We start from the raw sequence: 22,165 nt of genomic DNA, 5'->3' as shown, positions 1-22,165 counted from the left end.
TCTCATATACAATTAAAGCCATATTTTGTTTTTTAAAAAATATGCACAAGTCAAAATGTATATGAAAATTTACAAATTTTAATTAATGAATTGAAAGAAACTATGGTAACTCCAAAATTATACCATCATCTAGTTATAGAAGGAAATGAACACAACTTTTTGTTTTCACTAGGCTACTACTATATGTTAAGGAACTGAGATGTCATTAAATTAAAATTTTGCTAAAAGACTTGTAGAAAATTATGGAAAAAATCATAATTAAAAGATATTCTATGACATGTGAAGGATATATTAAACTAAGGTCCCAATAATAATTGGGTTACATAAGAGGAGAATAGTGCCAGCTACACACTTTATTCGAAGTGAAGGAGGCATTTTATTCTATTGTTAGGACTTAGGAAGTTGCATAGTGCATGGTTAATTAGCACTAGCTTCTATATACTATTTTTAACTTAATAGGGAATAAAGTGTGATTTGGTCATGTCGACCCAATAAAAATATGATTTGGACTTCATGTTACAAAATCATTTGAAACTACTAAATAACTAAAATTTAATAGATCAATTTCTTATTCCTTTCAATTTCTTTATTTCTTTCGCCTGTAATACATATTGTGATTAAATACTAAATTGTGAATTTATGTTGTCTAAGTTTGGGAGTTTCATTTTTGAAAAATTAAACTCACATATATACGGCGCCCTTTACTTGTTTATGTCTTGTCAGTCTCTGTTTTTCTTGACCATTGATTCGATTTTAATAAATTTTGCTGTTAAAAAAAAACTCACATAGTATGTACGAAGAAGAGAGATATTGTGGATTCCAACCGCGCCTCAAGACTTCAAATTAAATGTCTTCACAATCTTTTTTGGGACAACAGACATAGTATATTAGTCCTGTACATATGATTGACAAATGACATAATAAGGCTTATATGTTTGATGATCTTATGCCTCATGAAATAACAAAATTAAACGGCATGATGTAGGGAAAAATAACTAAAGTGGAGTTGATGTATATGAATCTGTGATCACCATATCTCATACAAAAAGCAAATATTCTTACGCACCATCAAAAGTATAGAGAATAAGGAACCCAATATAGTGCCATACGAGCTAGTGGTGTATGGAACATAGTTATAAAAACTTAACCCATCTACAAAAAGATGAGATTTTTCTCACTAAACTCTCCAGAAACTTCTGCAAAATTGAACTATTTCTACACCCCCCAAATTGAAAGAGTCAAGATACAAGGTCCACTACATTTACAACAACCACATGTAGTTCACTATCACTAAGAATTGAAATAACAAAACCAATTTTCTCTTACCTTTCATATTTACCATATTGGAAATTTCCAAATTGATCAAACTCACCTAATGTATGACATTTACTTTTTGTCATCAATCATGCACTTAACATGAGGCAAGAACCCTAGCAACTTTCCTACATCATTCTTAATATATTTTCTCTCCCTCTCCCACTCTCTTTTATTCCAACACTTAGACTCAATCAAGTCCTTGCTACTCAAGAGAATGGCTTCTCCAACTCACAATTTGAGGATTCAAAAGGCTACAATAGTGTTACTCATTATATGTATTTCATTTTCCTCTTCAACTGAAGAAACCATAATAACATCTCCAAAGAAGTTAGACTATCCGGTGGTTGTTCCGCCACCAGAATACACCGAAATCAAGTGTGGATCATGTCCTTGTGGACAAACATGTGGTGACCAATCTCCTCCACCTCCACCTCCACCACCTCCTTGTCAACCACCAACACCACCACCGTCGCCACCACCTCCACCACCATGTCCGCCTCCTCCTCTTCCTCCCCCTCCTCCTCCCAAGTGCCCTCAAAATTGTAACCCCTTGCTACCATCATCGCCGCCACCACCAAGATTCGTATATGTGCCAGTGCCAGGTCAACCTAAACCATATTGGATATATTATTACTCTGGAGCTGAAAGTAGAGCAGTGAATTTCCTGGTTTTGGCTTTAGGAGGAGGACTCTCAATTGCAACGATTTTTGGATGATATCATCATGAAACTAAAGCTAAACTTGTTCAAATAAGTTTCATCTGATTAATGTTCTATTCTCTTATTCTTGTTCACATTTTTTAGTGTTTTAATTTCCATGCACCTATTATGTATGTCTTTCCTAACGCGGAGGAAAGTTTATTCTGATATGTGTTTCATAATAATTCAAAATTAACCTTGGTAACGATTTTTTTTACTAGTACTTACGTGTACATTGCTTTTCAGTCGATAAAATGTTTGAATATGATGAACAAGCCTTTACAAAATACATATATCATAAACTCTTTTCACGGCATCAGAGCTTGGAGAAATAAATTTGACCATAAAGTATAAGCATGGTACACGGAAATGAATATTTAAAAAATAAATAAAGTCTTATGTTTTGTTTTTCCGTCATTTAAAACCAGTGGCGGAGCTAGAAAATATTCTGGGGGTGGGTCAAATTATTTTTTATCCATTCAAGTGACCAATTATTTCATGTGCTAATTTACCGCGTAAAGGAGTTTTATTTTTGGATCAACCAAAACCTAAAATCGACATAAAATTGTATAAAATCTCGCAAAATAGACTTATAATTGAATTATTTAAATTTTTTGGGTGAGCCACTACACCACTTTACGGGAATTTGGATCAACCGAAACCAAAAACCGACACAAAATTGTATAAAATCTCGCAAAGTAGACCTATAATTGTTGATTTTTTAATTTTTGGGGGTGGACCGTGGCCCACCTCAGCCCATGGGCGCCGCCACTGTTTAAAACCCTAGAAGCGTGGATGCGAAATTAGTGAAGAAATGGTACCATGTGCATATGATGTATAAAAAATGTGACATGTCATGACAACTAAGGAAAAAGTGGAAACCGATTAAACGTTAGGGAGTTTTATATGTTTTTTCTTTTTCTTTCTACATTCTATAGCATCAGCCACTCTCTTACATGAAGAGTAAATTAGAATACATATACACCCAATAAATTAACAGACTAAAACAAGATTGAATATTTTTGTTCGAGAATCTCATAAGATAGAATATAAATAAAGGTTTAAAATATGTACATAACATCCCCCCTCAAACTCATGGTCGAAATTATAGAGAGTTTGCTAATTAAAACCCTAAACCGTTGAATGGAATAAGATTTGATAAACAAATCATGAGTCTAAAAATAAAATTTTAGCTTAACCATTCCAAAAGCATGAGTAAAAAACATAACCACAATCTATTTATTTAGTTATTTAGTTCAAGACTAGCATATCAATTTCATCTGACATTCACCAAAAATACATTTCATCTAAAACAAGAAACATCATAAAAATAAACCCTTGGCAACTCCAATAAAAAAATCATGAGACCAAACATACAATATAAGCTTAACCGTTGCAAAAACATGAGTAAAAAATAACATGACAACCATCTACTTATTGAGTTATTTAATTCAATACTAACATAACATGAAAATTCAAGATCCCATATATACCACACAACAATTAGCGATTTTTGTTTAAGTAAAAGTTATAGTGCAAAATCATCATCTCAAATGCATTTGCATCTCAAAACTATCCCATATCAGTTTTATTGACTTATTGAATAAGTGAATAAAATATATATTTTTCATATTATCTTATATATATATATATATATATATATATATATATATATATATATATATATATATATATATATATATATATATATATATATATATAGAGAAATGCTAGGGTCACACCCTCTAACACTCTCTTTTAACACACCCAATCACAATTAACCATGTCATCCACTTTTTTAGTTGATTTTACCTGATAACCGGTTTCAACTTTACCATTTATTTTGTTTTATTTTTGTAATTAAATCTGATTTTAACTTATCATCTTCTCTACATAACCTCTCACAGATCCACTGATCTTCAATTTCGTTGCTTTCATCCAATTTTTTGAAGGAATGATTTCAAAAGCAAAAAATTGTCTATTAATCATCCTCCTAAATTTAACCCAAACTCTGGTAGTATACCGCAAGAGCACAAACGTGATATATGAGCTTAAAAAAGAGCCAATTTCAAATTGCTTGTCGATCCTCTTCCCAATTTTGTTATTCCTATGTTGTTGAATTTTCTTTCTATATTGAATTTCAACAAGAGGGCTACATAACTGCATAATAATGTTTATATAGTTTTTCAATTACACATTGGAAATATTTTCTTTTATGTTGGAAGAAAACAGATGAGATATATAACAGAAGAAGATAGAGACGAGGTGGGAAGGAAAAGAGTGAGATGAGTTGATCGAATGGGAAGGAAAAGGAGCCATGGAGATTTATTTCTTCCATTAACACTGCAATCAGATTATTAAAAAAAGATGTCAAAAAAAAAAAGAGTCTTGCAACTTGTTCTTTCGGTTGCAGGTAAATGAGTTAAAATAAGTGGATGATGTGGCTTGTTGTGATTGGAGTGTGTTAAAAGAGAGTGTTAAAGGGTGTGACCCTAGCATTTCTCATATATATATATATATATATATATATATATTCTTCTAATAATTAGATTTTTTTTTTTAGAAACAGTTAAAAAAGATCTTTTATGGCTACTTTTTTTGTTTTGTTTTGAAAAAGCCTTTTAGGGCTACTTTTTGATACGCACACTTTATACATTTTTAAACAAAATAAATCACACACACACATATATATTATATCAAACTAGTGTGCAGACGGGCACTTCGTACCTATCTGTCCGCTCTTTTTTATTTTACTATTGCGCTAACACATGTATATATTTTACTATGTTTCTTTATAATTTTTTTACAATCAATTTTTTTTGGCTAATCAATTAATATTATCATCTATATACTTGATAATTAGTCACAAAAAAAAACTACAGTATATGCTGCTTGAGAAAATAACATGCAAAGTAAATTATCAAATTAATTCAATTTAATTAAATGACAAAAAAAATCAAAGATAATTTTGTCAAAGTAACTGAACTAGAGCTAAATTTCCTATTTTTATCCCACTAAACAAACTAAATATTATCTTATTTGAATTCTCCTCTATTTGTAACGAACATCTTTTTCTTTTAAATTAAATTAAATAAACTACTATATAATGTATTTTCCTCTCTCTTCCTTACACACACTCTCCGTCCCTCGCCACCTTTTCTCCTTCTCCTCTCTATTTTTTGGGAGTCTTGGTAACTAGTGTCTCAGAACACCTTTTAAGCATTACAAAGTAAGAAATTATTCATTAAAAAAGTCAAACACTACACTTTTACTTTCAATGCATTGAATACACAAATTTTGATAAAAACTTACCATTTATTGTGTTTACTTCAAAGAGTACATTAGGAGCATTCGTAAGCATTTTCCTTTATTTTTTTATTTATTAAGAAAATCTCTCTCTCTCTCTCTCTCTCTCTCTCTCTCTCTCTCTCTCTGTACCTTTTATTTTCATTTTTCTTTACATTTTTCACTCACTTTTACTCTATTTTATTTTACTCTTATTTGAAAAACAAATGAGAAAAGTCAACTACTAATACATAAAAATACCTAATAAATATTTGTCATTGGTTTTTATTTTTATTTATATAAAAAATGGGATTAGTATTTGTCATTAATAAATATTAAAAGAATGGCACTAATATTAATCATTGATAAATAAAAAATACTTGAGAAATGGTTGTTATAGATAAATATAGAAAAAATATGGGACAAATATTTTTCATTGATGCATAAAATTGGATAAATATTTGTCACTAATATATAAAAGAAACACGAGACAAATATTTGTCACTAATCTATACTATATATAAAGAAAATAACTCCTTTCAGCTCTTTTGGTCTGACTTTTTCTCTTTTCAAAAATGCCCTCAATTTTCAATACAAATAATAATTAACACATGTAACAAATAGATAAAAATAAATTTAAATATTAAAAAAAATATAACAAATACGATATGAATATATATATATATATATATATATATATATATATATATATATTAAAACATACATTATACAATAAATTTATTAAAACAAGTTTATTGAATGAATAAATTTTACATAAAAGTGCATAAGTGGTTATGTAAATTATATTTTTAAAGTATATTGTCTTTTTGAAAGTGCATAAATTTATGAAAAGATATAAAACAAAAAGAATTCTAGTTTCAGAGAGCACATTTAAAGGAAAATTTTGCTTTAAAAAGATATAAAACAAAACTAAAACAACCTATTGTGTCTCACTTCTAAGGTCAAGCCGATGAATCTCATCAAACCCTTTGTTCACACAAACATGTACTGTAGATATAATAACTAGAATCTATGTATTGACATAAGTTTTACTTCCGTTTTGAAGAAACTGTAACACCTCACAATCACTGTATTTAGTTGTTCACGTGTCCCAAATGAATTGGTTACTCCTCTTTTATTTCTTCTTTTGATAAAACTAAGAAATGAAGTAAAAGAACTCATGAACCACTTACAACATTTAATCTAAACAGAGTTTAGTGAAAGGGAGACCTAAAGAATCCCTAAAGAGTAAAGAAGAAACAAAAGGAGGAGTCTCCCACAAAACATGGCTTTGACCATTCTTGTCCAAAGCATCATCCACTAGCGCCACCTAGTCTGCATTATCCAAGGGACACCTACTTGCTGCTTACAAGGGAATCCGTCTCAAGGCAAATAGTTCTAAACTGCAAAGCAAGAGCTTTCTTTATAACATACATACAAGCCCCAAATTCTGCTTCTAAAGAGGTGGTATAACCAATGCTGTGAGGATAAACACAAGAACATCGAAGAGTTTCTGAAGAGTATACCAATAAAGCCACAAGGGGAACTGCCAAAAGGAACCATCGCAATTATTCTGGACACAATTAAAATGAACCTTCACATCAATAAAATGAAAATTCAAAATCTGATCCTATCTATAGGAGATTGAAATTCCGTTATCAAATTAACACGCAAAATCAATGTCTAAATTATGTACATTTCCTCGTAATTCATTTACGTAATAATTAGTATGAATAAAAAAATAATAATCAGATTACAGGTAAAAAGAATGTTGATGCCAAAATCATGTTAAGCTTATATGTACCAATAACTTTGATTTCAAATCCAACACAAACAAGCACTTTTATGAGCAAGTGGTATCTTTTCGTAGTTTATAGCACTAGGGATAACCCAAAAATCATGAATAAAAGTAATAATTTTTTTAGAAAAAATTGATAAATCAAACAAATAAGAATTAATAAATAAAATAATCAATCAAAAAACTACGATAATTATTTATGAAAATCAAACATATACAACATATAGTATGAGTAGGTCCAAAATATGAGCTTTGAAGGATCGGAACTAACAATGTTATCCTTATAAATTAACATTTGGTTTCACATTAACAAAAACTTCAATAATGTTCAATTTTAATTCGATGGATGGAAACTTCAACAATATATGGTTTGAATTCTACGAAAGACATAAGAATATTTATTTTTGATTCAACATAATTTTCAAGCATAACAATGAATAAATAACAAAACATTACAAAACAAAATTGCGACAGGGTTAAAGAGAGAAAAAAAATAGTAATTAGAACGATAGTTAATTGTCGTCCCCCAGTTCGGATCATCATGTTAGGTTCCAAAAAAAGTGTAGAAAAAATTCAACAATGTAAATGGATTAAAAAATGCAATATTTGTTTTTGACGACGAATGAATATAGAAACCCATTAACAATCCTTCTTTTGTGAATAAAGAAACACTTTTTACAAAAAATATTTGAACTTTTGGATATGCATGAAACATGGTATAAGTGAGGTATAAGTGAACCATGCATGATATATGATTTGTCTAGAATATCAATTAACAACCGTTCGTGAGCGAACGACAAAAACTCTAGTTCAGTAGCAAACAATAATTAATTATTGTTGGGCTCTTGAAGGTATTTTCGTTAGTTTGATGTGTTGTGAGCAATCACTTGGGGCCTAAAGAAAAAAAATACATTTAGTTTTCGAATTTTGCTCTCCGCCCAGCACTTTTCGCTCGCGCCCTGCAGCCATTTCGAAAATACCTCTGCGCTAGTTAACTAGCGCAAGTGTAAAAAAACAGGACTTAATTTTTACACATACGTAACTTAAGTCACGCTGCGTGAGTTAACGTAGAAATTAACAATTACGTGAGTTAACTCACGCTGGATTTCAAAACTTCTCATGATATCACTTTGCACGGATTTGAGTGGATCTTTACACATAACCACGAAGCGTTTTAGTACATGCAATGAATTTCTAGGTAGAAAATGCAAAGTGGGCCAATGCATGAAAAGCAAAGACCAATTTGACTGGATGCATACAGAAACCACGCAGCTCACATGTTTTAAAACTAGCGTGAGTTAACTCACACAAGTGTTAATTTCTGCATGAGTTAACTCACGCAGCGTGACTTAAGTCACGCATGTGTAAAAATTAAGTTCCGTTTTTTTACACGTGCGCTAGTTAACTAGCGCAGGGGTATTTTCGGAATGGCTGCAGGGTGCGAGTTTTCCTAGTATAGTAATATCAAGCCCAACAACAACAACAACCAAGCTTTATCCAACTAAGTGGGGTCAGCTACATGGATCAAATTAAGTCAGTGTTTTATCTCATACCATCAGATCCAACTCATTAACCTTTAAATCTTTTCTAATAGTTTCTCTTATAGTTTTTCTAGGTCTTCTTGTACCTCTTCTAATCTGACTATTCTCCATCTCAACTAGAGCCGTCAAAATGGGTGAGCCTGTATGGGCCTACCCACAAAGCCTGATTAATTGTAGGGCTTGGGCCTAAAATACCTAGCCTGAATTTTGTAGGGTTTTTAGCCTGGCCCTAAGAAGGTCGGTACCATTTGGGCTAGCCCGCGTAACAAAGAAATCCTAATTTTTTTTTTATATATTATTTTTAATAATTTCTTACTTAGTTGATTGTTAAAGTAAAAAATAAAAGTGAAAAATCCAATGAATTAACACACATATAAAAGTAATAAAAAATTGCATTTTCTCTTTACGTTACTTATAATTTTCAAGGGCGAACATATACATATTTATAATCATAACTTACGGAATTTATCTAAAATTGTTTGTTTTAGTTTACGAAATTGTTTACATTTTTTTTTTTTTTTTTGTGATAGGTAGTATTTAAATCCATTAAAAATATTATTTATAAGAAATTTGTTAGAGTATCATATAGCAAATTTTTTTATTAAAAAAAGTTATTTTCTTATACGGGCCGACCAGTTTAGCCCACGACCTGTATAAGGCCGGGCTCGAGTAGTTTTTTGGAACTCGTGTTTTAATAGGGCTTTTAGGCCCAGCCTGATAAAGCCCAAAGCCAATTCAGACCGGCCCTAAACGGGCTGGGTTGTCCGTTTTGACAGCTCTACATGCTCAAACCATTGAAGCTTATTTTTGACCATCTTTTCTACTATGTGCTATGGGTTGCCCGTTTTGACAGCTCTACATGCTCAAACCATTGAAGCTTATTTTCGACCATCTTTTCTACTAAACTCTCTCTCTCTCTCTCTCTCTCTCTCTCTCTCTCTCTCTCTCTCTCTCTCAAATAATGTCATTCATAATCCTATCATGTCCAATCTTACCACTCATCCAACACAACATCCGCATCTCCGCTATACTTAATTTTTGTGTTGGTTCTTAACCGCCCATCTCTCCGTACAATATAACATCGTCGGTCTGATTGTTGTTCGATAGAATTTTCCTTTCAATTTAAGCAGTACTTTCTTATCACATAAAACATCTGAGGCTCTTCTCCATTTCAACCACCTAACTTAAATACGATGATTTACATATGTTTTTATTTCTCTTTCTTTTTGTACTATGAACCATATTTAAACCTTGTAACTTGGGGTATGATATGAGCTCCCACTTTCACCTACATCGTGGAATTACTTATTCTTTCGCCCTAGGCAACAAGTTTAACTATATGTTTTTAATATATTGGCATTAGGTGTTTGAATATTTTATGTAATAAGCTTTAAACTTCAATTTTATTGTAAAAGTATTGATATATTAATAAAATAAATATTTGTATCATCTATGTCCTTTTAATTTTGTTTTTATTTACATTTATTTTATATTTTTGTCATTTATAATTATGTCATTGAAATGATATACGCCACTGTTTCTTTAAAAATTTAGGCAAACCATAATTCAGATTATATAATCCAAAAATAAATACCTAACAATTTGTTTCGAATTATATCATCCGAACAAAGAGTATTTTTGAGAAAAAAATAGGACGTGTGAGAAACATATAAAATGGAAAAAGTAATAGTCAAAATATATTTCGTTTTCCTAGTCTAGTAACTAGTAATACCAAAGCCCATCAAAGAAAATTATTTTTAACAATTATTTAAAACTTCTGTAATAAAAAAAAAACTTCTTTAAAAAAATAAAATAAAGCAACAAAACTGAGCAGCTTCATCGAAACAACAAATTGGCCTGAAAACGAAAAGATTGCCGCAAAGTTACACGTTGCCACCCGGAACAGTGAGAAATTCCTTCAGGTTTGTTTTGAATATTGTGCTTAAGTTTGGGTTGTTTCATGTTTGCACAAAAGGTGTTTGTTAAAATGCCTCGATGATAGTACTCCTTTGTTTCATGTTTTAATGTTACGTAATTTTCTAAACAATGTCTTTGTAAAAAAAAAAATGATTATATAGGAATGTAAAATAATAATTATACTCAAATTTTATTTACTTTGCACGTTTTGTTTACACAAATTATGCGTCAACAACAAAAACATCCAAGTTTTATCTCACTAATTACTTCATGGATCAATACCTGTTAATCTATATCTTTCTTACACCGTAAGTTCTTCCTCTACCTCTAGTGATTTGACTACCTGTCATTTGATATATTCTCCTTACTACAAAATCCACAGGTCTTCTCTCTGCATGCCCAAACAGCCTAAGCCTTCAATTATCTTATCTTTCATTCTCTCTGCAAGTTCTTTCATTACCCTGTTCTGCTGCTTTTATCATCCTTTCTTTCATTACTCTATTCTTTCTCTCATTTTTTTTGGACTCGAGTTCTTTATGTTGTGTCATACTCCGTTCTTATATATTTCTTTTGATGTTGGTTGTGCAACACAGTCATGGCAACATCATCAACACCATCTGTTTGCAGGGACGTAACCAGGAATTTAGCTTAGGGGACCAAGTTGAAAATATAATTCAGTGAAGAAAAAATAACTTTTCAAATGCACAATATATACAAGATATTTAAGAAAGTAGAACATATATTTAAAATTAATAGATATCCAAAATTATAAGAAATTTTATGGATATAAGAAGGTCAAGTATCTCGAGGTTTGTGAAATAATGACGAGACTAGAATGCTATTTGAATAGCACAGAAAGAAAAGGATGCAATCTTAGGAGGATGCAATCACGACCCGTGAGTCGTTAATAGTGGCTAAGAGTGCACAAATAAAATCGTAGGCAGTGATTCAATATTTCTAAGTAAAATTGTAGCGAGGAATCATAAAAAGATCAATATACAAGCAATCACGACCCGTGAGTCGTTAATAGTGGCTAAGAGTGCACAAATAAAATCGTAGGCAGTGATTCAATATTTCTAAGTAAAATTGTAGCGAGGAATCATAAAAAGATCAATATACAATATTGTATAAAGTTCACAAAAAATAAATATTGAGACCAAACAATATAATAGCATGCTAGTATAGTTTGTTTTTTGAAAAAGTTCGGGGGGACTAACCCGGATATGGATCTATCTGAGATTATCTCTGCTGGTAATGTCTATTTATGTTAGTTATTAGAACATCAATTAAAGGCTTTTTGAAGGTTTTTTTTTTTTTTTTTAAACTCCTAATTGTTGTGCAGGTTTCTCTCGATGGGCTCATCGGTACCCCCACATCAGAGAGGCAATCAAAGTATGATTTCGATTTTCTTAATGTGTATTACTTGTACGTGGATGCTTTAACTTTCGATTTTCTTAATGTGTAATATTTATTTTTCTTTTTAATTGTAATGTTTTTTTAGTAAAACCTATGAATTTATATTATTTTCTCATTAAAAAAGCCTCATATTAATTATAGTCCGCTTTAAGCCTCAGAATGTGTTGGGCCGGCACTGTCTATTCGGGATGTTTTCATGAAAATCTTTTTGCTAGAACTAGCATTTCCGTTTTCATAAATAGTATGTTTCACTAATTCAATTATTAAATTAACATGATTTTTCTTAAATTGTTTGTTCCACTAATTCAATTAATAAATTAAAAGTTATTATTGAATATATTAGTTCAAAAAGTTATTAAATTGTATGTTCTACTAATTCAATTAAAATCAAATAGTTAATTGATTTTAATGTTGTGTATAATTATTCTTAAAAGATTCTTCCTTTTTTTAAGGAGAAAGATTCTTCCTAAGTTATTCTTAAATTGTATGTTCCACTAATTCAATTAAAATCAAATAGTTAATTGATTTTAATAGACAGATACTACCCACACCCCAAATAATCCAAGTTACACCCCAAAGTTACTAATATACCCTTTATTCATGTTCACTGCACATTAATTATGTATACGTAAATTCAGTTTACATAGTATATGTAAACTCAGTTTACGTAGTGTATGTAAATTCAGTTTACATGAGTTAAGTAAACTGAGTTTACATACACTGTGTAAACTGAGTTTACATACACTGTGTAAACTGAATTTACATAAGTAAGTTAAGACTGTGTTTTTAGTTCATGTAAACTGAGTTTACGTAGTTTATGTAAACTGAGTTTACATACACCAAGTAAACTGAGTTTAGGTGTATGTTATTCCTTTTTAGAATATGTACGTAAACTAAAGTCACGTGAGACCTATATGTAAATTTAACTTATGTTACCCTTCTACGTAAACTTAAATCAAACAAATCGATGTCGATAGACAACGTGAAATTAACAACAACTATAAACATCCATGGTAAAATTAACAACATCGAATAAATCATAGAGCAAACGATAAATAGAAACTCGAAAAAATTTATGAAATTCACTTACTTGTATTAATCGAGTACGTATCAACGGAAGAGATGTTGATTCAATTGACGATTTTAGCATGTATTGATTGCATATCCATGGTGGTTTGTGGGTGAAAAAAGGGTGAGGGTTCAGAATGATAATAAAAGAAGGGTTTTTAGAAATTTAGATGAAGAGAGCAATTTTGGTATTATTGTAAAAATTTTAATAAATTTGGGTGTAACTATGATTAAATGGGGTGAAACTAGAAAAAGTCATTTTAATATTGTGTTATTGTGTATAATTATTCTTAAAAGATTCCCCCACCATTAGTCCAAATACTAATCTTAGGCTCAAGTCCGCTTATCGCCTCGGCATTAATCTTAGCAATCTCTTGAAACATGCCACCATTTATCATCAAGTAATCCCTTACGGCTGTGTAGTTGTTTCCAAGTGCATTGAGAAGTGTACTTACATACGCTCCTTGAGCATTCCCAAGGGTCACGGTTCCCTCTGCCTCTTTTTTCTTTGCATATAGCTCTGCTTCGGCTTCTTGCTTGCGAGCATAAAATGTTGCATCTGCTGATGCTTTCTGTGCTTCTGCCTCTGCCTTCTTCTCGTACAGAATTGCTTCAGCCTCTTTCTGTTTCTTGTACAGCTCCCAGTTTGCTTCTTGTACCTACACCATCCAAAATTTTAATCACCAAAAAAGTAAAATCCAGTAAAATTATCAAATAGCCAACACCTAAAAAGTAAATGTTGAAAATCATTCATCTTATATAGAACACTTTTATGGCGACAAGACAAAACAATTCAAGTGGAGTAGTCTAATTTTTTTTTTTTAGATTACTACTTTTGAATGCTTAAGCAATGCCCCAAGGACACTTATTACCACCCATTGAGCGTGACTATGTTGGTCAAACTTGAAAGTGACAGAGAGCAATAAAATGAACCTAAACACCCAAACAGACATTGTTCTCATCACATATATGAAAATAACTTTAACCATATTGAATAATCTCCTATATAATATATATTAATTTGTTGCTGGTGAAAGAAAAAAATTGCATAAGAATATAATGAAAGAAGTTATATTTGCAAGGACTAAACTAACCTTGGTTTCATATTGAACACTAGCTTTGCTAAGGAACTCTGCTTTAAGCTTCTCAGTTGTAGTCAAAGCATTTATCCTCTCAACTTCACCTTGCAACTCAGCTTCCCTTAGAGCCACAGCCTTCTTTGCCTCAACTTCAGCCACCTGAGCCGCCTTGGTCCAAGCCGCTTTCTTCTTAGCCAACTCAGAATTAGCTTGAGCCACTTCAGCCTCTCTTTGATTCTCAAAAACCTTCACTTCAGTCCTCACTTTAATTCCCTCCTTCTCACCCTCTCCAGCTCTCTGCATCGCAATAACCTTCGTCTCTGCATCAATTTTCGCTGCATTCTGCAGCGTTTGTCCTTCCCTCAATTTTGAACCAATTTCACCTTTCATCTTAGCTTCTGACACGTCAACCCTAGCTTGATTCTTGGCTTCCATCTGCGTCTTTTGACCCAAATATGAGAAATACTCATGACCGGGCACATCCACCAATTGCTTAACATTCGCATTGTAAATCAATAATCCGAATTGATTCAACTCAAGTTGAACTTTGTCGAATACTTCTTGTTTAAACTGTTTTGTTCCTCTGAAAACTTCCTCCATCGTCATGGAAGCAGCAAGTACACGAGTCTCCCCTTCGATGATACCTTGAACAAGTTCATTAACGTGATTGGAGTGTCGATCATGTGGTGAAATAAGTTTGGCGTATTTGAGAAGGCTTTCCTGATCGTCAACACGAGGACCAATGGTGAAGACAGCGGGGAGAACAAAAGGAAGTTTCTCGGCACTCATAGCTTGAACTTCGAAGGTGTAGTTTACCGGTGAGAGGTCCAAGATGGTGCAGGATTGACTGGGAAAAATCCATGCTTTCTTTTTGAGTTTGATGTCTTTGATGAAAATACCTGTTATCACAAGGTATTCTGATGCTTTCGCGACCCGGTAAATCTTCATTCTTGATGATTTTGAGAAGAGACGCACTGATTTTGGTTACAAGAAAATCAAAACAGAACGAGAGAGAGAGAGAGAGAGAGAGAGAGAGAGAGAGAGAGAGAGAGAGAGAAACGATTGTGAAAATCGATCAGTACTGATTAAGTAACTGTGTTGTTCTTTATTATGGCCTAAGGTACTTGGTAGGCTTTGTATATATATAGAAATTTGTTAGGTTAAACCCAACGCGGTAATTAATGAAAGGAAAGTAATGCGAAAGAGTGAACACATAAGATAGTTATAATTTGTTACGAACAAAACCTCATCGGAGATTTGTTAGGAAGGAAAAAGGAAACACGGATGAGCTTTTTTCTTGTTGTAACGGGTCGATACTTGATGAGCTACCTTTTTTTTCCAGGGAAATTGTGGTACAGTTCAATGCTGATATTGTGGATGGGATGCCATGGAAGTTTGTTTCTACACAGAAAGAGGTTTGCCTTCACTTAATATATCCTCAACCTTACCGCAAATATGTTGTGTTTCCATCATATAATTTAATTTTATATCTTGAAACTATTAAATTAATTTACAACAGTCCATGATAATTTATTGCACAAACCCCCTTATATCGAGAGGGAAAAGTGAGAATTGTAATGTAGCATTATTCATTTGCTCTACCAGGTTAGTGTGAAGCCCGGAGAAAGTGCCCTTGTATTTTATACCCCAGAAAACAAAAGTTCTACTCCGATAACCGGTGTTGCTACATATAATGTCACTCCTAAGAAGGTACCGACTACTGAAGAATACTCTATATTGCATAATAGAAGTTTCCTTTGAACTCTTCACTTCACAGGTCTATCTACCATGACAATCTGATATCTTTGCAATTGCATATTTCAAAATTCAAATCCCCATGTCTTTCTGCTAAGAACATACTATCAAATTTCCATGTCTTCCTATTGGAATGAAAGTCTTTTTAGGTTTTTTTATGATGAAATAATAAAGGAGCTTGACTTTGAAGAATTATTTTTCATTTTTTTCTTCCATACTCTTATCTACTCGTAAAGCATCCATTTTATGAAATATCCAAATCATAATTTTTCTTGTACAGGCTGGAGCTTACTATAATCAAATACAATGCTTCTGTTTCCTGGAGAGCAGATTGACATGCCTGTAAGTGGTTTTTCAAACTGAACTCCGGTGAGTATGTAATAATATACATCCATCTTGATCATGTGCTTCTTGTATGTAGGTATTCTTTTATATTGATCCGGAAATTGAGGATGATCCTAAAATGGATGGTATCAATAACATAATATTATCATTTACTTTCCATCAAGGTCTCGAAGAATAAGACCAATTTGAACATATAGACTTAAATAATGGTGTCGCTTCCTTTCAAAGTTGTATTAGCTGTTTTTGGCGATCGATGAAGGATTAAACTTCCGATTGTAATTTGTTTTACCAATAAGGCCTCAATGAAATCTCTAAAGTATTACTCTTTTTTCCAACTTAGTATATAAAAATAATAAGAGTATTACTTTTCCCACCCTATGCCTTTCCTCGCGCGCCCTATTTTTTTCCAATTTTACCCCTTGTCCGGATTATGTTTTCCGGATTTATTTGCAGATATATCCGGATTGTATATTCCGGAACAGTGTTTTATTAGAACTTTTGCAATTGTAAGGTCTACAATTCGTAAAAGAAAATGCAAATAAACTAAAAAACATAAATAAAAAGACAAAAACATAAAAAAAAATCATTTTATTAATATATGAACAATACATTACAATAATTTTCAAGCTTTCAAGCTTTTTAAGCTTATTACATAATATCCTAAATCTATTTCTAATCCTATCCTATTACATAAGCTATACCAGTGGCTCCAGCTCTAACTCCAGCCACTGATGAAGAGGAAAGAGGGTGGGAGGAAAGAAGATGGCGGTGAAGAAGAAAATATGTTGGTGGGGAGACAGAGGGGGCACAGGGGCCTCTAGGGAACAAGAGACCATGATGGTCAACATGACACCCAGGCAAACCAACCTCAGATTCAAACTGACCCCCACCCTATTGACCGATCATATGACCTCTGATGCTTTTCCAAAGAGGCCTCTTTCTATGAAAGGCCAACGATGGAAACACATCGTTGTAGAAGAGGAGAAGAGAAGAAAGAAGAAGGTATGAAATTTTTTGAGAAAATGAACCATATTTATAGGGGAGGGGGGTTAAAAAACATGTGGGAGGCCATCAATGCCGGTCAAAAAACGTGTTTTTACACTTGACCACCGCCCAAAACGTTTGAAAAACGTTTTCTTTGTGGTGCAGACCACCGACCTAAAGCTTCTGGTGCAGTCCGGAAGATATAATCCGGATAACACATGCATTACGGATAACGTATTCCGGAAAAAGACGATAATGGGGTGTCCCAAAGTGAAACTTGGGACGTTGTGTATGGTGAGGGTTGGTTCGGATTGTATAATCCGGATTGCTTCAACATTGGATTCTTCTGTGTGGCCTGCATTGTACCTACAATTTTTGTGGTCCACAACGGCCAAATACCTCTATAAATAGGGGTCCCTGTTTTCATTACAAGTAAACTACACCAGAAAAAAAAAATGGAATTCCCTGGCTTTGATCCGAACACCAAGCTAGCGGCAGTCTACTACAACGGTGGAACACCACCTCATCTGTTTAGGATTCGCGACGATGTCACCCTATCCGGGCTGAAGGATGAGCTGGATCAAATCAACTGTCAACTCAACCGTAGAGACACGAGGAGGGTGGTCGGTGTTGAATATCGATGTCCATTGTCCGACTCAGCCGGATCTCTACGCTTCAGCCGGATGAAGCTCACAAACGATGACGACGTGAGAACCATGTTCTCTGTCTTTGGTCAGCACAGCGCTAGAGGACCGATTGAGTTGGACGCTTCGTTGGTTAGATCTGCTGAACAAATCCTGAAAAGTTTGCATCGGCCCAGGAATTACAAAGAGATCAGGGCTCTGCTGGAGGGACCAGAGGAGGAAGAAGTTAGTTTAGATGATCCGTGATAATGTGTTATGTTTTAATTAACCACGTGTTTTATGTTGTTTTAATTGCGTGTTAGTTATGTGTTGTTGAATTAAGTCGTTGTTTTATGTTTTAATTGCGTCTTTTATTGCGTGTTAGTTATGTTTTTATTGTTTTAATTTCATTTAATCGATAAAATAACCCAATATATTCTTTTCGGATTACACAATCCGGAAATACATAGGGCGTCAGTGCATTTCGGATAACGTAATCCGGAACTCTTCATCATAGGATTCTTTTGTATGGACCTCATTGCACTAAGATTTTATGTGGTCCAAAACATCCAAGGACCTCTAAATACACCCTCTCCGGTTTTGATCTTCAATACCAGCAAAACACACAAACACACCAAAGCAAACCATGCAAATTTTTGTCATCAAGCTCAGGATCTTTCTAATGCTGTCGCGAATGGATGAGTTAGCTCTCTATTTGACGGCATTATGAAGATCCTGAGCATGCTGTCAAAAATATATAGATAGTCCTTCTAGATTTACAAAAAAAAGTTTGGTATTTATTGTTATGAAAATTATGATTTGATTGCATTGTTCATAAGAAGAGGTTCTTATGAACTCGATCATGTCGGCCTGCCGATCGTAACATGTTAGTTGGCAGGCCGGCAAGATCGAGTTCAAAAGCTCCTCTTCGAACCACCTTCCCAAAAGATTCATTATTTATGTTATTCTGGTGCCATTCGGACTATATAATCCTGAAATACTGCATACATTTCGGATTATATAATCCGGAAGCACTCAGTAACAACTTGGCCAGTGACGTTTCACCAAAAGGTTTGGCCGGTTAGTTGAGTTTTAAAGCGTTTTTTGGACGGTTTTGAATGAAAAACACGTTTTCTTTTACTTACAAATCACCTAGTACTTGTTTTAGGCTATAAAAAGGCTTGGATCTTCAACATTTTCCTTCATTCTTCTTCACATCCTTTCTTACATTTCTTCAAAAAAATTAAGTTTTTTAGGTAGCTTTTAGGAGTGTTTGTGGTGTCATGGTCATTGTTGACCGTTCCTATGAACCTGCAATTGCATTGCAGCTTGTGTGGGGTTCATATAACGGTCAACAGAGACCCTTGACATCAAAGAAAGACACAAAATATGAATACCGTATTTGTCCGGAATTTATGTTCCGGAAAAACTAACAATCTTGTTCGGAAAATGTAATCCGGACCAGGGGTATTTTTGGAATTTTTGCAGGGCGCGCGAGAAGGCCATAGGATGGGAAAAGTAATACTCAAATAATAAGTAGCCTCTAAAGCTTTTGAAATCCGTCACTTCAGTCTTTGCTGTAGAAATGTTAGAGAATAGTAGGATAAATTATGTTATATTTTAGAGGCTAAATTTAAGAGAGTGATACTTTAAAGACTAAATTAATGGTTTATTTTGTCTTACAGTACCCTTTGTCTTGCACTTTGTTTCTAAATTATGAATGAAGTTATCTCTTCTAATTAGGGATGGCAATTGGACCCAAGCTCGATGGTACCCGCAAAAAATACCCACAATGGGTAGGGTAAAACCCCGCTTTCATGGGTATGGGTACGGGTAAGGGTACTATACTACCCAGCCCCGCAACCCGCATATACATATTTATATTATATGATAAATAATTTATTTATTTTTGATGTATAATTAATTAATTTATTTAGCTATTTAAGTCTAAGCCTAAACCTAAAAACTACATAATACAATAACTGATCCATCAATTTTTAAAGGATGTTTTAGATGTTTTTTTTTTGTTTTTTTTTTGAAGGATGTTTTTTATTTTGTTAAATACTAGGATTCGTACTATTTTATGAGTTGATTTTAAAAAATTTGAACCATAGTTTTATTTCAACTGTGATATTTTTATTGTATTTTCATAGTTAAAGTGCGGGTAATGGGTGCGGGTATGGGCACTAAGGTGCCCATAGGGTATGGGGAAGGGCACTAAAGTTGTTGCCCACGAGGGTATAGGTTCGGGTACGGGTATTTTTTACATACGTGGGTATGGGGAAGGGCATTGTAGTACCCTACCCATAGGGTACCCATTGCCATCCCTACTTCCAATAGATGTGTTGGAAAACAACCCCTGTGACCGGCAGTGACGGATCCAGAAATTTTAATAAGTGGGGTCAAGCTATATCATAAAAAATTTATAAACGCGTAAGCGTGCGAAAATTATACAAGTTATATTTATAATTGCCCTAAAATGTTGATTTTTTTAAAATATTTGTCCATTTCTAGCAGGGTATAAATAATATAACCATAATTAATTATTTTTTCACCACCAACGTAGCGTCAGTCACAACCTTTTTCAACAAATATAAGAATTGTTTATATTATAATAATAGTTGTCTGGTCTTACTAACGATATGCTCTCAGATAATTGGTTAAAGATTTCATAAAAGAAAATTTTATCTTAAAAATAAGCATTATTTGTATTGATATAATAATTATAACAACTTTTTATAAAAAAAAAACTACTTATTCTGATTTATTAACTAGTGCTCTTAGATCACTCGTTAGGATCCTTCTTAGTTTTGTAATATTTTATATGTAATAAATAGAGTATGTAAAGACAATAATATTATATAAAGAGGGGTCAAACTAGGTATATATTTAAATTTGGGTTAAAAATACAATACACGTGTGGAGGCAAGTGGGGTCGCTTGACCCCATTGCCCCCACACTAGATCCGTGCCTGGTGACCGGGTTATGAAGGTTCCGGGGAATCATTATTTACCTTGCTTAATCAGTGTTGTTTAGGGTTAGTTTATTGTGTCATGTGGAATGCAACAAAGACTCTTTTTTTTGCCAAGTGAGCACATTAAATGAGATTGAAGGTGAGAAAAACACAAGAAGGGGGGTTGAATTGTGTTTTGAAAAATTCTTCGTTTCTCTAAATAACTGAATACACTGATCAGAAGCTAAGTGAGACAGCTTCTGAAGTGATAATCAGAATCTAAATGCAGCGGAATAAAACAGAGAGAGAGAAGAAGAACGACACAAAGCAATTATACTGGTTCCTTCCACAATCCGGAAGTAGTCCAGTCCCCCTTGCACTTCCAAGGAGATTTCACTATGAGTAATATCTGATTACAAATGCTCAAGCACACAAGCAAGAGACTTCCAATGCTCAAGCACACAAGCAAGAGACTTCCTTTGCTCAAGAACACAATCAAGAGACTTCCTGCTCAAGCACAACTGCAAGAGACTTCCTAACTAAACAAAATTACACAGAAAATTGTTTAAGGTTGAACACTTGATATACAATCAGAGGTGCTCACAATACAAATCAGATACAGACTCAATGGACTTAAGAATTTCTAAGATATGACTTTGAGACACAGAAATTCTAAGTGAATGCAGAACAATTTCAGCAGAGGTTTGGTACTTGTGAAAATCTTGTGAGTCTTTCGTTTAGCGTTCTTGCATTACCAATTCTCTAGGTTTTCACTCCTTTATATAGAGGTGTGAAAGAGACGTTGTGAAATTGCCAGCACACCAAAGAGTCGTTGTTGAAGCTTGATCTTTCACCAATGATCTTTTGCCTGATTTGGTTGTTGTCCTATGAAGAACAAATTTGAAATCCATTCCTTATCCAAAGGAACATCTATGCAGGCGAGACCGTATTCTGGAGCTGTTTTCTTGTCTTGAAGTGCAGACACAAAACAGAGTAGTGGAGAACGTGGTTGTACAATTCGTACAAAGTACAATGTCAACGCTTTCGTCCAAATTGCAAACACACACCTTCAAACACCTTTGAAATGACCGTTGCAAGCTCCACTAATCCTTTGTTTGTGTTTTCGAATCCAATAGACAGCTTTTGCATTGATGATTCTTCAATTCTTGATTCTTTGCAAATCCAGTTGATATTCAGCTTCTGGTGAAATGGCTTCTGATGAGGCAGCTTCTGATGATGCAGCTTCTGATGATGCAGCTTCTGATGATGTGACTTCTGGACCTCTTGTCTTCAGGAGCACTATTCTTCAGGAGCGCTATTTCTTCAGGAGCAGCTTGACTTCAGGAGCGCTTTTTCTTCAGGAGCAAGTTGCCTTCAGGAGCGTCCA

At 33.4% G+C, this 22,165-nt stretch overlaps 2 protein-coding genes, 1 long non-coding RNA gene and 1 pseudogene across 4 annotated transcripts; 3 read left to right on the top strand and 1 right to left on the bottom strand.

Moving 5' to 3' along the window:
• The first annotated feature begins 1,158 nt into the window (after window positions 1-1,158).
• On the top strand, window positions 1,159-2,220 carry LOC146939688 (uncharacterized). The gene has a single exon (XM_085753237.1). The coding sequence runs from the start codon at window positions 1,532-1,534 to the stop codon at window positions 2,030-2,032; it is 501 nt and encodes a 166-aa protein (XP_085609363.1). The 5' UTR covers window positions 1,159-1,531; the 3' UTR covers window positions 2,033-2,220.
• An 11,109-nt stretch (window positions 2,221-13,329) lies between these two features.
• LOC146939687 (flotillin-like protein 2 pseudogene) lies at window positions 13,330-15,183 on the bottom strand (annotated as a pseudogene). Its single transcript, XR_015030009.1, has 2 exons — window positions 14,134-15,183; window positions 13,330-13,698 (listed from the first exon to the last, which is right to left on the bottom strand). The product of XR_015030009.1 is annotated as a flotillin-like protein 2 pseudogene (transcript).
• A 546-nt stretch (window positions 15,184-15,729) lies between these two features.
• On the top strand, window positions 15,730-16,548 carry LOC146939686 (uncharacterized). The gene is made up of 3 exons (XR_015033465.1): window positions 15,730-15,828; window positions 16,154-16,215; window positions 16,295-16,548. It is a non-coding gene; the product is annotated as an uncharacterized LOC146939686 (long non-coding RNA).
• Window positions 16,549-17,657: 1,109 nt separating this feature from the next.
• Window positions 17,658-19,549, top strand: LOC146939685 (uncharacterized). The gene is made up of 2 exons (XM_085749805.1): window positions 17,658-18,071; window positions 19,511-19,549. Exons 1-2 carry the CDS (start codon window positions 17,658-17,660, stop codon window positions 19,547-19,549), a joined length of 453 nt encoding a protein of 150 aa, XP_085605931.1.
• Window positions 19,550-22,165: the final 2,616 nt, after the last annotated feature.

The sequence above is a fragment of the Medicago sativa genome, chromosome 3 (assembly GCF_051527215.1).
Source record: "Medicago sativa cultivar Bolivia chromosome 3, Bolivia_mono, whole genome shotgun sequence".
In the NCBI taxonomy this organism is placed as follows: Eukaryota; Viridiplantae; Streptophyta; class Magnoliopsida; order Fabales; family Fabaceae; genus Medicago; species Medicago sativa.
The sequence above is the reverse complement of the archived record's forward strand: the minus strand, read 5'-3'. Positions and strand labels throughout refer to the sequence as shown.